This window comes from Cydia pomonella, chromosome 11, assembly GCF_033807575.1.
Source record: "Cydia pomonella isolate Wapato2018A chromosome 11, ilCydPomo1, whole genome shotgun sequence".
Classification (NCBI taxonomy): domain Eukaryota; kingdom Metazoa; phylum Arthropoda; class Insecta; order Lepidoptera; family Tortricidae; genus Cydia; species Cydia pomonella.
In genome coordinates, this window is record NC_084713.1 from 7,112,917 (window position 1) to 7,127,317 (window position 14,401).

The 14,401-nt window shown below is 34.9% G+C and overlaps 1 protein-coding gene and 1 long non-coding RNA gene across 3 annotated transcripts in view; one reads left to right on the forward strand and one right to left on the reverse strand.

The window, feature by feature from the left end:
* The window catches only part of LOC133522739 (serum response factor homolog), a 325,153-nt gene extending 320,425 nt beyond the window's left edge, over nucleotides 1–4,728 (forward strand). For both annotated transcript variants that reach the window (XM_061858168.1, XM_061858169.1), the window contains 2 exons: nucleotides 705–848; nucleotides 1,622–4,728. In XM_061858168.1, the coding sequence (XP_061714152.1) occupies nucleotides 705–847 (143 nt within the window). In that variant the 3' untranslated portion in view covers nucleotide 848; nucleotides 1,622–4,728. The remainder of the gene's footprint in view (nucleotides 1–704; nucleotides 849–1,621) is intronic.
* Nucleotides 4,729–12,470: 7,742 nt separating this feature from the next.
* LOC133522725 (uncharacterized) lies at nucleotides 12,471–13,305 on the reverse strand. Its single transcript, XR_009800117.1, has 2 exons — nucleotides 13,020–13,305; nucleotides 12,471–12,887 (listed from the first exon to the last, which is right to left on the reverse strand). It is a non-coding gene; the product is annotated as an uncharacterized LOC133522725 (long non-coding RNA).
* Nucleotides 13,306–14,401: the final 1,096 nt, after the last annotated feature.

Here is a 14,401-nt window from a genome sequence, read left to right on the forward strand (position 1 = left end):
GTGACAATTATTTTAAAACAACTGAGAGCTTTTTCCTTAAATTAACCTAACATTAGCATGGCAGCAACAATCTTATACCTTTAAACGAGCAATTCTTGTATATATATATAAATATATATATTTCTGTGATCTCGGAAACGGCTCTAACGATTTCGCTGAAATTTGGTATATGGGGGTTTTTGGGGGTATACAATCTATCTAGATTAGTGTTATGTTTGGGAAAACGCGTGTTTTCGAGTTTTCATGCGTTTTTCTTCCGACGCAGAATATGGTCGCTAATTTCGTGTTACCGGCCACTGTCCGTCTGGTCCAGCGGGTTAAGACGCGGACTGCTAAACGAGTGTATCGGGTTCGAATCTCGCCCGGTGACTAACTTTTGTTTTTTTTTTATATGTTCAAGTTTATATATAATTTTTTTAATTTTTATTGTTTTAGACAAGTCTAATTTAGTAAAAAAACGTAGTTAAGATTATCACCTAAAGACCACCATATTACAATAAATAGTTATAACCGAGCAAAGCTCGGTCGCCCAGGTACTATTGTTTTATACATGGTGGTCATCAGGGGCATAACCCCTAACAATATTTGCAATCTGAATCTAAAAAGAAAAAAAAAAGGACGCTTTTACTTACATATTATTTACTGGGAACTTATCGATTGGTACCATTTTTCTCTTGAATTACTTCGATTTACCTTTATTCCAGCGTCATCATCAAACCAACCTCAGTTCATAACCATCCCGCTGTCAATGGCGATGGGCAACCCGCAGGCTCCGAACGGTTGTCCAAGCGCCTCTAGCGATGATAGCAGCGAGTTGCAAGATCTTAGCACTGGTGGGAGGAAGTGAGGTAAGTTCAACTAGATTTAACAGTTCAGTTCATCACCGTCCATACCACACGATAGACGAAATGGATGGCAATCTATAAACATCAAGTTAGAAACCATTACCATCCTGCTGCCAATGGCAATAGGTAACCCGCAGACTCCGAACGGTTGTCCAAGCGCCTCTAGCAATGATAGGAGCCAGCTGCAAGACCTTAGCACTGGTGGGAGGAAGTGAGGTAAGTTCAACTAGATTTAATAGTTCAGTTCATCACCGTCCATACCACACGACAGACTAAATGGATGGCTAAAAGATGACTACCGATCGCAATCATGAACATCAAGTTAAAATTTATTACCATCTCACTGTCAGTGGCGATAGTGGCGATGGGTTACCCGCTGGCTGCGAACGCTTGTCCAAGCACCTCTAGTAATGATATCAGCGAGCTGCAAGACCTTACACTGGCCGATGGAAGTGAGGTAAGCTCAACTATATTTAGCAGTTCTATCCATTACTGCTCATCGTCATCCTGAAATTATTTGCAGAGCAGACCCCAAGTCCGGGAGTCCCCATGAGCCTTAGTAAAAAGCTAGGACACGCTAGGAAGCTTCTATATGAACATAATTTTACTCTAGCCTCTGAAGACCCCGCTTACATTTTTTTGTACATATTCCACAATCTATTTTGAACTGTTATTGTGTAAGTAGCAATTCCAAATTCAAAAACAAAACAACTGTCACTGGGTGGCTACATAAAAAATGAATGGTATAGCGTAACATGTATTTTTTTTTGTTTCAGGTGGCGAATAAAATTGTTAAAGTAATAATTGCTCCTAATTATTTTCAACTCAGTATATTCTCAGGATATCACATTGTTATCACGAAAAATGCTAGAAATATTCCGTAAATTGCATGTCAGTTATAAATTGTAATAATTACATAATGTTTAAATTACCCCAAGATTTATATACGAATTTCATTTAAAATGTTTTCGTTATGTGTAATATAATCTGTACTTAAACTTGCCTAAAAGTATTTGTGTAAGCCACTGTATCATTATACATGTGTAACATATGTAAATGAAACTAACGCAAACCTGGTTTGCAAACTCTATGCTTCATACTGTTAGTAACCTAGGGTGTTTTGTAAAAAATAACTATTTTTATACAAAAATCCGTATAAGATAATTTATTATCAATGACAGTCCAAATCTAAAGGGACCTTTATGGCGGTCGGCGCTTACACCATTATTAGCGGCGCGCCATTACTAATGCGGTACTACGCGATGGAAACGCCAATCCCCATAAGGTTCCTTTTGATTTGGACTGTCACAATGCAGTTTTTGGGTTTGTTAAATTTAACAGAAAGGAAACAAATATTATGAACATACTCGTTTGTACAATATTTAATTATTTTTTACCATAAAGTTACCTGCAGTACTAATTGATGTTTCTGTCCGAATTTTTGACATTTGCGCAGTGCAGTCGGCATCAATGCCGCGCCGCATTATTGCAGCAGCAGCTTCAATTACTTCTGGTACCTCCATGCAAGGTGCCCACGAGGAACTCGAGAGATTTTAACCTCGCATTTCTGAGGATTTCACAAGAAAAAATTTTTTTTTCGTTTTTTTTTTGTATTTGTACATAAAATGTGGTCAAAAAGAGTTTGAACGTTTTTTTTTTGTGAAGTGTTACATGTCACTTTTTGACATCTATCAATAAGGATATTTGGTCCCAGTCCCATAGTGGCAACATCGACATCAAAATGGCGTTTTGCACTAAGTAACAATAAAAAGATGCTTTTTTGGAAGTGGTTTAAACTTTGAAATTAGGTGAATTATAAAAAATGATTATAGGACATTATAGTCTTTAAATATGGTCAGGAATATACCGTTTTCTTGCAATGCTCACGGGCACCGTATATTGATTTGCTCGGAGAGTACAATAAGACGTTCTTCACATCAAACTGCTGTATCTCAAGGCCTTCTTTAGCTATTATAATCTGAATCCGAATGGTACCTCATCAAACCAAACGACCTACGGGTTTTTTAATAATATTACGAGTATTTCAAGTAATTTTCTAACTATCAAATTATTCATTGATATTAGCAAAATATTGTGATTGAATGTTTTTGTCTAAGTAATAATATTATAACCTCGGCTTACAAATATTTAGTCAAAATTATTCTGTAACTTATTTTCAAATACGATTCCTAGTTTTAGCATTAGGAGTGAATAATTATGAACTTTTTTGATAAGTTTTTTTTAACCATTATTGATTGTAAGAAAGTTTTGTTCGAATTGATTGTAAGTTTCCGATATTTTCTACCGAATTAAATTTAAGTTACGTTACAAATCCTAAAAAATCAAGTCATTTTACATAAAATATGCAAAACATGTTACATTACATTAAGAAATTATTATAGCGCATCGTATCTAATACATATGGTTTGCGGGCCTAACCAAGATAACTATCTTAAATAGACAAATGCCCGCCAAAATAAAATAAAAATGTATCGGGATGTAAACGTCTCATGGCTAAAAGGTCCAAACTAGATACTCTGTATTTTTGATCCTAGTTTGAATATGAAAATCGCATTTATTCGTTACATTACTTAAGTTAACATCTAAACCGAATACAATTGAATACCGATTATCACTGAATATGCTTCCAGATAATTTCAAAAGTACCCTGGTACTTGCGGAGCAAGTTGTACGGGTGGAAACTGGTATGACGTCATTATTATGCATCTCATTAGACACAATGCGGTTTACCAAAAACCACAACTGAGGAACACACTACACACATTGACGTTATTATGGAGGTCGATTAAGCTTAGTAATGGATATGATGAGCCGATTTTATCCAAATGTTATCGAACTCTGACTTAGAAAAATCGACTACAAAATAATAATCGGGTTTAATCTGTCAGTTGTCAAGCATTCATTTATATCCAATTAATAACAAGAAATAAGTATGTTGATGAGCTTCTTGGTTGGATTATTTATTGAAAGGAAAAATCTTAAAGAGTCCCTGGCAAGCTCGGACGAAATTTACTTTCCCATACAAGAGTATCGTTCTCATTTCAAAACTACATGTTGGATTGTATTGAAACTTTGCACATACAATGACATGAGGTATGAGTCCTGTGATTAGTTAATAAAATAAACGAAATAAAGCAAAAACAAGTTTTGTATGAATAACTTAAATTCGCTTTATATGTTTAAGTATGGTACCTGAAGCTACATAAACTAATTACAGAACTATATATACCTTATCCTATTGTTGGTACAAAGTTTCATAGCAATCTAGCTAGCCTAAAATGAGAGCGTAACTACGTTTGTATGGAGAACCGAGCTAACTGAGGACCGTGGGGACCCTTCAATTATGCGGAACTCTGTTTTCTTTTTAACGGATCACGATGGGTCTTACTAAAAGTCTGCAAAGTAATCAAGTTTTTCTTGTTTTGTCAATCTTGACTGAACTTAAATATTCGATACCTATACCAATTTCGATCACATGCCCTAAATGTAGGGCAAACCTTGGCTATTTGGTGATACATATTAGTTATTCGGTGATAGTCAGTTTTATTGTCTTTTAGCCATATTACACCACATTAGCCACATTCGTGCTATTTCTTAGACATCGTTTTAAGCAATAAAATTACAGGGCAACTTGGCTAAAAGACAATAAAACTGACTATCACTGAATAGCCCGCCAAGTATCACCGAATAGCCCATGTTTGCCCTACTTACTTTAGTGTGGTTATTTTGATAAGGTGATTAAATCGGTATTTAATTGTAACTATGTGTTATAATTTTCGCGCATCAAAGTCATTCTGTTAAGCGCAGATTTCCTATGAATGTTTCTTTTTCTTTTTATAGTAAATAAAAATATAAAATTTAATATTTGTTTTATTTGTAACGACTTTCATAGTGACAACCCTAGCTCATAGATCTATTTTCCAGATGAGTAATCAAACATATTTTTATTAAAATTAGGAATATTCTCTATAGAATAAAATATTTTAAGTGCCTTGAAATACCTATATTTTGAATTAATACCTGTTTTCGACTACATGTGAAGGTGAGAGTATGGGAGTGGCATTAATACGTTCCTAGAAGACAAAACTTCGAGCAGTTGTTACTTTTGAATATACCTAAAAGAAAAAATATCCAAAGTTACACAAAACGTTTGCAACACTCCTACAAATATTTTAAAAGTATCCTCAACTCCCTGAATTGTGTATTATTCACGCTTTAACGTATTCATATCAATAACTCTCCGCCATATTTGGAAGTTTATCAACATTTCGATGTAAGTCTGGCGTCAACATTCTCCGATATTTAATTTTAGAACGGCTGTCATTGGTCGACTGCTAGCCAATGGAGGCGCTTGATTGATAATAAATGTTTAATACTGACAGCCAGAAATATGTGGAGTAGTGCTATTATCAGTATTTTAACGAAAACTAGTAAAGATTTTGATAGAAAAGTTTATGTATTGGTTTATATTGCATGTTCTTTGCTAAATTTGTGATTAAATAAATATAAATATATATATTATAGGACATTAGTACACAAATTGACTAAGTCCCACAGTAAGCTCAATAAGGCTTGTGTTGAGGGTACTTAGACAACGATATATATAATATATAAATATTTATAAATACTTAAATACATAGAAAACACCCATGACTCAGGAACAAATATCCAAGCTCATCACACGAATAAATGCCCTTACCAGGATTTGAACCTGGGACCATCGGCTTCGTAGGCAGGGTCACTACCCACTAGGCCAAACTGGTCGTCGAATGATTATGTACTTATTTGTTATTTATACTTCGAATGACAAGCTGTCTCATCATAATAGGAGAAACTAAAGTTAAATTTACATTTTGTCACTTTCTTCCATTAACTTGTTTATTTGTGTGGAGATTTTTAGACACAATTTTTCTAGTTTAGTATCCAAAAAGGCTAATAAAGTATCATCTTTTAGTGTAACAACAATAGATAAAACTGTCAAAGAATAAAGGAAATTAAATTAATAAATGAATACACATTTTGCAAAATATTAAATAAAGTTTGACATAACATTTAACGGTTTTATTAATTTATGTTATTGAATCCTTTAAAACATCTAGTTATATCTGGCAACAATTATGCAAAACTAAAAACGACTCCACTCACACCTAGTTCTTGTTTTGACATGGTCGACGTAACCGCATTCATCAATGCAATACATACATACGCCGTTACACACATTCATAATTTACATGCGTATTGGTGTATGTAGCTAGATAAGACATTGACCAATAATGAATAATAAATAAATACGAAATGGCCAATGAGATGTTTAGAAAAAATTGTAGGACTTACCTATATTTGTATACCATGACAGTTCGCCTTGAAAACAGTTAATATACTTGTTGGTAAATAGTAATTTGGTCCCTGAACCCCTAGTGTAAATTTATTCGATAGCGTGACGTGACATACGCGTTTGCTTTAAGTCTCATTTTGTATGGGATTTAGAAACAGCGCGCCAAGCGGGACGTTTTGGAAACTCAAAATCTCATACAAAATGAGACTTAACGCAAACGCGTACGTCACGTTTTGCTATCGAATGAATTTACACTAGGGGTACGGTTAGCCAGGGGTAGCAGACCGCATGTGGCATTTTGGAGGTACAATTGCAATTCATTAAGTTTTTACACTACTGAAAACAATATTTTCACCACACTTTCTCGAAATAGATCTTATTTCATGCAGGTATACTGAAAGACAAAGGATTGTGAAAAAAACAGCTATAACTCCCGCGGGAGATACCGCTTTTTTTAAATTGTGTCACAAACTCATACGAACCAAGTACGAATGAATGAAAATTGCAAAATTTCACTTACCCCTCTCGTTGCACAATGTAATAAATATTGCGGCTCGTTCAGCTTCCTAACCTGGTGATTTTTAATGCAGTTTGCTCTTCTTCACAAAAGTTTACGGACCCATAGCCTTCTAACACCCAGAATCGTTAGTTTCGTTTTTGAATTTGGAATCTTGACTTTTTAATCAGAGTTAAAATTGCGTTTGGAATAAAGCCTTTATAAAGGCCTCTGGGACGCAGGAGAATAGCATAAGGTGACTATTGGTGGATTGTCGTTATTAAGTAAGCTAGGAGTACCTACTTAAATATTTATGAGGGAAGAATAACTATATTGTAGCGTATTTATTTCGGTAAAAGACTGAAAATATTTTTCTATTTGATACATGAGTAAATTGAAGTGTAATTTTGGACATGACTACTTAATTGTTGTCGATACGAGTAGATAAGTTATTGCATAGTTTTGGTTTCTATCAAACCAATCTTGTTTTAGAATAGTACATTACGATACAAGTGCGAAAAATAGGAAATTCTTAACGAGTGGCGATAAATTAAAACACGACCGAAGGGAGTGTTTTAAATCGACACGAGTTGCGAATTACCTATTCGCACATGTATCGTACAACGTTTTACAGTACATAATGTAGCCCTAGTGAAAAAGGGTACAAGTCTCTGGCAGTTTAGGTGTATAAGGGCATAAGTGTTACGTGGAACTTACACCCCTTTACACCTGCGCTGCCAGAGACTTGTACCCTTTTTCACTAGGGCCACAATAGACCTTTAAATGTTCGACACAGTAACGTAATATGCTAATTTTCGCACTAGTGCGGTAAAGTAGCACCATATGTACTGTAAATAAAACTAATTCAATATTCAGTATGGCATTATATTTATATGCTTTGGAACGGAACTCACGTAGGTACATAATTTACACCAAAGCATGTCTTAGTACTTTCTCAAACTCCTAAACTTTTCTGCAATATTTCTTTGTCTCGAAGACGACAAAGTTCCGTTCAACATTAATCTTTAGAGATAACTCGTCGTTCACAAACAAATAAGCCAAGAAACGAGGGCAGAATTTTAAATTTCACAATTAGTCCGACGATTGTCAATTCCTGACGCCATTTTGTTTTCTTGGCATTGGTTGACCTTCGATTTCAATAACGACGCAGAAGAATTGAAAAATATTAAGATAGTACAGTCAGCATCAAAAGTAGCGGATCAAATAACGCTTCATAAGTATCTATTCTGCAACAGCTTAACAAAAAGTGATGTGTTAAATATAGAACAACAAAGACTGTAAAAGATATACTTTGGAACGCGAATTCTAGAAATTTATCTATATTTGGGAAAGTTATCCGGAATATCAGATACTTTTGGCGCGTTGCTTCATCCGCTACTTTTGATGCTGACTGTACTAGGTATATCTAAGAACTCAATTAAATTCAGAAATTCATAAAGACTAACATACATAAGTATTTAGATAATAAAACACTGTTATAATTTTTGGAGCTATTGTACAGATTTGTTAGAACTTTGTCACATCAATAAATTCGCAGAGCTAATTAGAAATTTCTAAACGACATTTTTGATCGTTATAAAAGCAAGCCTCAGGTAGACAATTCTTATGACTTCTCTTTAGTCTTTTTATTTCAAACCGAGTTACTATGTTGCTGATGAATAGGTATATAAAAATTTATTAAGCAATATAAGTGCTGATGCTGGGTCTCGGAGCTTTTAAATATTTCCTTTAAAATCTTCCTTTAGTTTTTAAGCAATAACTAGTTAGTATTTTCCCCATTGTCTGGCAGTCGTCCGAAAACATCCATTTTATAGATTTCTCACACAGATATCACCATTTTTAGAAATAAAACATAAACATACCAGGACGGTTCGACGTATAAATCAAGGGTAACAAGCTTTTTATTCAGTTAACACGTCGATCTCACCAAAAATATTCTTTAATGTGTGAATTATTGGCAACACGTACAAAACTTGCGTTTTACGTTGTTGTTACTGTAATGTTTGGGTCAAATAATATGTACCTATAAATAATCCCTTCATTTTATTGAGTTTCTTACTAATATGGTGCAGTTTATTGTTCATAAATACTCCCATTAGTTTGTTGAAACTACAACATAATTATGTATACAGACACACCCACAAGAAAAACGTATGTAAGTACATCTTATTTATTTATTTATGATAAACTAAAGCATTTAAAGTCACGCTAAAGCGTAACGTGCGTGTCATGGAATATACGCTTTTTCGGGTAAAGGCAAAAACAATTGGTTACAACATTGACGAGATACTTTTACTGATAAAGGCAAAAACAAATAGTTCCAACATTGACAAGATACTATACCATCGGGGGGTGACGTACAAATGTCTGTTATTTAAATAATCCATCTGTAAATAAGTCCGCAGCTGGGAAACTAGCAGCCTAAACTAGGCTATCTCCTCGTATCGACTGTCATTTGCAAAGCTAATGTCAAATGTAAAACAAAGTGCGCAGTGACCATACGTAATGTACACGCGGCGAAATATAAAGGGGAATATATCATCCAGTTCGCGTGTTTTCTCAATTTTAACCCAAGTTACTCGGCATAAGACTTCAATTCTAATGTTTTTGTTTTACAAAGTTCGTTTCTATAAATTTTAAAGTCCTTAGCTAACAAGTTTAATAAGGATATGTTTTTTACGCATTGTAAAAATATCTTGTTAAATAGTTAGAATGATTAATTGTTTGATGGTTAGAAATTACTGGACAGGTGTTGTTGTAAGTTACACTAAGCAAAGACAGTTGTAATTGTATTTTATCGGTTCGATGTATTTTTTACTGTGTAAAAGTATATAACATTTTATCATCGGCCTTTAAACTTTTTACTGTCTTGGTTAGAAATGAGTACTACACTACGTTTCTTTTTTATTCTGAATAAAATTTTTATTTCAGTCCTATACAATTTAATGTGATACTATGAATATGTATGTATTCTTACACAGTTGCTCTATTTCACGAATAGCGTACCCCAGGCTCCCATGAGCCTTGGCAAAATGCCGGGACAACGCGGAGAAGAAGAAGAAAAAGTAGAAAATTTAAACTGTGAAACATACTTTTAAACCTTTTAAAAAGATATAATTTTCGAAAAGTATTGCACGATGGCACATACATTTGGCGCGATGTTACATCCGTTACTATTGACACAGAATAAGTAATAGTACCTACGGTACCAAAATGTCATTACCTACAAAACCGAAGTTTGACAGCGATTCAAGGATAAATAATATTGTCCCTTTCTAATGTATGGCACTATCCCTTTCGGCTATATATAGGGTTGTCAAGTTTGCGCGCTGCCAACGTCAAGCAACGCCGCAGATTATATAATATAAGACCAAACGACACACATTATTTTATGGTTGTGACGCGGAGACGAATGGAGCCGAGAGCGCCCGAAAGGTCCAGTGTTACCCCAGCGCCATTGATGCTTACTGTGTCTATTATATTGGTACTACAAACACTTCAATAGGTACTAGTCCTACCAATAATACCAACTTAAGAGACAAATCACCTACGAATAACATAATTCACCTACCACTAACACGGAAGGAAGCCAATTCAGCTTTATTTACGACTTTCCTTATTAGGTCTTAAATAGTTAGTTCTTTTTTCCATAAACGAACACACCAACTTACATTTTCCGTTATAAATGGCGCCACTGTGAAACTAAATAGATAATCTTATAAAAAGAGGTCTTTAGTTCTGATTTCTGCCACTGATATATGTTTGTGGTATTTTAAATAGATAACAAAAACCAAAGGTCCAAAGGCTAGTATTTCCTGTGCGTGGTTCAGAACTTTGATACCTTTGATGAAATACACTAAGAGTTGTTTGCTTTATGCCGAGGATTTTTCGTAACATTTAATTTAATTTGTATTAATTTTAATTAGTTTTAACAAACATCGGCCCATAGAAAATATAACTCTAATAACCGTGCAATACGAGAAAACAATGAAAAAAATAGCGCACTGTGGCACAATTATTTACATACTGCTTATTAAAAAAAAAACTTCCATAAAAAAGCCCTTTTGTTTTGTCATAAGTTATAAGGACCGTATCGAAAAGAAAGTAGACAACTTTTCAACTGCATATTTTTTTTCACGGACGTCATAGACACAAATATGTTTTATTGAAATATAAACCTATTTCTTAACTCTATTAAAACTAAAAATAAATTGGACATTCTATCATATCTGTCAAACTGGGGAAGATTAATTTAGAAGTGAGAAAAAATATTTTGGACGACTGGTGGAAAAATAAAGGGTTAACTATAAGAAACCTTGCTAAAAAATACAATGTTAGCCCCGCAGGTGTACATAAATTAATTAATAAGTTTGGCACTACTGTTACCTTAGAAGATCTACCAAAGTCTGGACGAAAACGAGGCCCTTCCGACCCGGAATTGCAAAGAAGAGTCGTTCAAATGTTCAATCGAAAACCAACTCTGTCTATTCGGGATGCTGCTCGTAAAGCAAAAACTTCTATAGGAATAATCCAGCGTATCAAGAAAAGGTGCAATCTGAAGACGTACAAAAAACAAAAACAGCCCAAACGTGATGAAAAACAGACAGTTGCTGTTCGAAAACGCACCAGAAAACTTTATGACCGAGTTCTTACAAAAAAAGTGCAGTGTATCATAATGGATGACGAAACTTATTGTAAATTCGATTACAAAACTCTACCTGGCCCACAATTTATAACAGTTTCGGCAAATAAAAAGGTTTCTCAAAAAGATAAGTCGATCAATATGGAAAAATTTGGAAAGAAAATTTTAGTTTGGCAAGCAATTTGTCAATGCGGACTGAAATCAAAAGCTTATTTCGCCACGGGAACTATAAATGCCCAAGTTTACCGCGACGAATGCCTACAAAAGAGGTTGTTGCCTTTTATCAAGAAGCACAGGATGCCTACATTATTTTGGCCAGTCATTATGCGAAAGTGACTAGAGAGTGGTATAAGGCCAACAAGGTAGATATTGTAGAGAAAGACATGAACCCGCCTAATTGTCCGGAAGTTCGCCCTATCGAGAGATACTGGGCCCTTATGAAAAGATATCTTCAAAAAAATGCTAAGGCTGCAACTTCCCTTGCTAACTTTAAAAAAAAGTGGCATATGGCTTCTGAAAGCGTGACCAAGAAAGTCGTCCAAAACCTCATGCAGAACATCAAAAGGAAAGTCAGATTTCAGGCAAAATACATTGCAGTTGTTTATCTAAAAAAATATCCTTTTTCAGATTACATATTTCTATTTACTTTTGTTATTTTTCAAAAACACGATCTAATTATATAGCTTTTACACTAAGTAGTTGTCTACTTTCTTTTCGATACGGTTCTTAACTGCTGGTAGAATCCAAAAGGAACGGAAAAATATCTATTTAAAACAAGCATTTTCTTAATAATTTTCCATGTGGCCTTCTAAGTGTAACTAAGAAAAGAAACTTGTAATAGGTGTGGGTGAGCTCTGGATATGGAGAAGATCCGATTCTATTATTGTTAAAGACCGTTTCCATAGAAGGAAACGTGTTTCTATGGAGTGATCCAGAACTCACCAAACTTCACTACTGAAAAGTTCACAAATACCTTCGGCTAACTACAATCATAGATAGGGTCGCGGTTCAGGCCACTATGGAGTGAGAATAGGTATCCAAAAATTTAAGGTAGGACGCCAGGATACTATCCTCATCAAGCGCATGACGTATCCAAATGAAAATCCCAAATTTATTTAATACACACCTTTATTCCTTAAATATATATGACCCGCTACGGTCAACACGAGTTATTTATTAGTAAATAAGTAATACTAAATACTTCTTAGTGACACCACTATTTCTTGAAATTTACACTAAATACATCATAGACATCTCTGTGTCTACGGACAACAATATCAAAATTTGTCTTCCTAACATAACACTGTCTAAAGTAAAAGTTATGCCCCAACCTCCGGGGATGTTTAGCAGTAAGCAATTGCTCACAGGGATTACAGGTTACCTGTTCAGCGTAAAGAGTCCATATTTAACTAAAGGTATATTCATAAAAGTCTTAACTTCACGGACACTGCCAAGAAGAACGCTGCCACCGGATGGCACAGCCTTAGAGAACCAGGGTCCAGAAAAACCAGGGTCCAGGAAAAAACCCTAAGAACAAAGAAAATGTTCTAGGTTAAAAAAAATTATGTTTTAACACGTTTAGCTTTATAGAAAAATTATATTTTAAACTGAGGCACAGCACGATTTAAATTACGGCAATGAAGCGATTAAACGACTTACCGGGGTTTATGCCGGGTCCATTATTTCCTATACCAACGACGGCGCCTGCAGACCGCGTGGCAAGACGAAGAGGTGGTTGACGTTACATTAGGTTTTGCAAGTTATGTTAAATTGAAGGGAAAAGATTAGCAGCCGCCATTTTAGGTAGGCTCTAAGACTCTAAATTATGCACATTTTGGGACGAGCCCTAAGATTGATTGCCGAAAGATTTTCTAATATCCTTCACATCTTGAAGATCGATCGAACAATGATTTTCAAAATTCCAATCCGAGAAACCACAGACAAACTGATGAATGAAAACCTTCTCATTCAATGGATACCGCGACTGACCGGTTTGACCCTCGGAATAATTCGAAACATCAACAATAAAAAGAGTTACTCATTTTGGGAAGCAAATAATACGGACTTTATTAATAATTGGAAATTATAAAAAGATAAAAGAACCACAAGTATATGTTTATTGTCGTACAACAAGTGTGACCGACCATCTGTTACGGAACCATGGACAAAAAAAACCAAATGACATTGACAGCCGTCAGTGTCTACCGCTGAAATAAACAACTGCTCGGTTTTATCGAAATCATACTGTTAATACGTGGTATTTCTATGTTTTAAAATGTATTTCAATTGTGAAATGTATATACCACAACGAAAACAAAGTGCCTGTGTCCTAGCACAACGCAGGAACACGACATGGATGCGCAAAATGCAACGGAGTGAACGCACAGACTGACCTACCGCTCCGGTAAGTTTTGTCCACTCAATATAGCTAAAAGCGTATAGGTAAAGTTGAAAATATCACTACAGGTCTCAGTTCTTGACTGACCCACTATGACATCCGTGTCGAAGACATTTCAACTACCAAATCTTACCAAAACAAACATACCATTTTCTAACCTATAAAGTACCTATACAATATGCTACTCAGCTGTTTATAACACTGGGTGGATACCCCAAAGTGTTACAGTTCATCTTTAGTTGGGTTAAAAAAAATTTTTGAAAAAAAAATTTTTTTTAATGCTATACGCCCAATAGGAAGTGAACACCTTAACCTACGAAACGTAAATAAGAAACCATAGATAATCTATAAAGAAAAACAAGTCTTACAACCAAAGTTATACCTATGACTTGGTGAATGATCAGTTCGACCAAGGAAATCTAATGACTAATTTTGGTTCGAACCTTCTTATTCCTAGTGCGCGCTTTCCTAAACCTAAAAGAAAACGTCAAAGACGGCAACGTTAACAACCTTCCCTTTATTAAAGAAATTGCCTATCACCGACAGTAGTGGAAATATGTAACAAGCTGCATTCTCTAGCTATTACACAATTCCTAAAATTACAAACAAAAGTTCAGTTACAGCATAGAGTTTAGCGAGAACG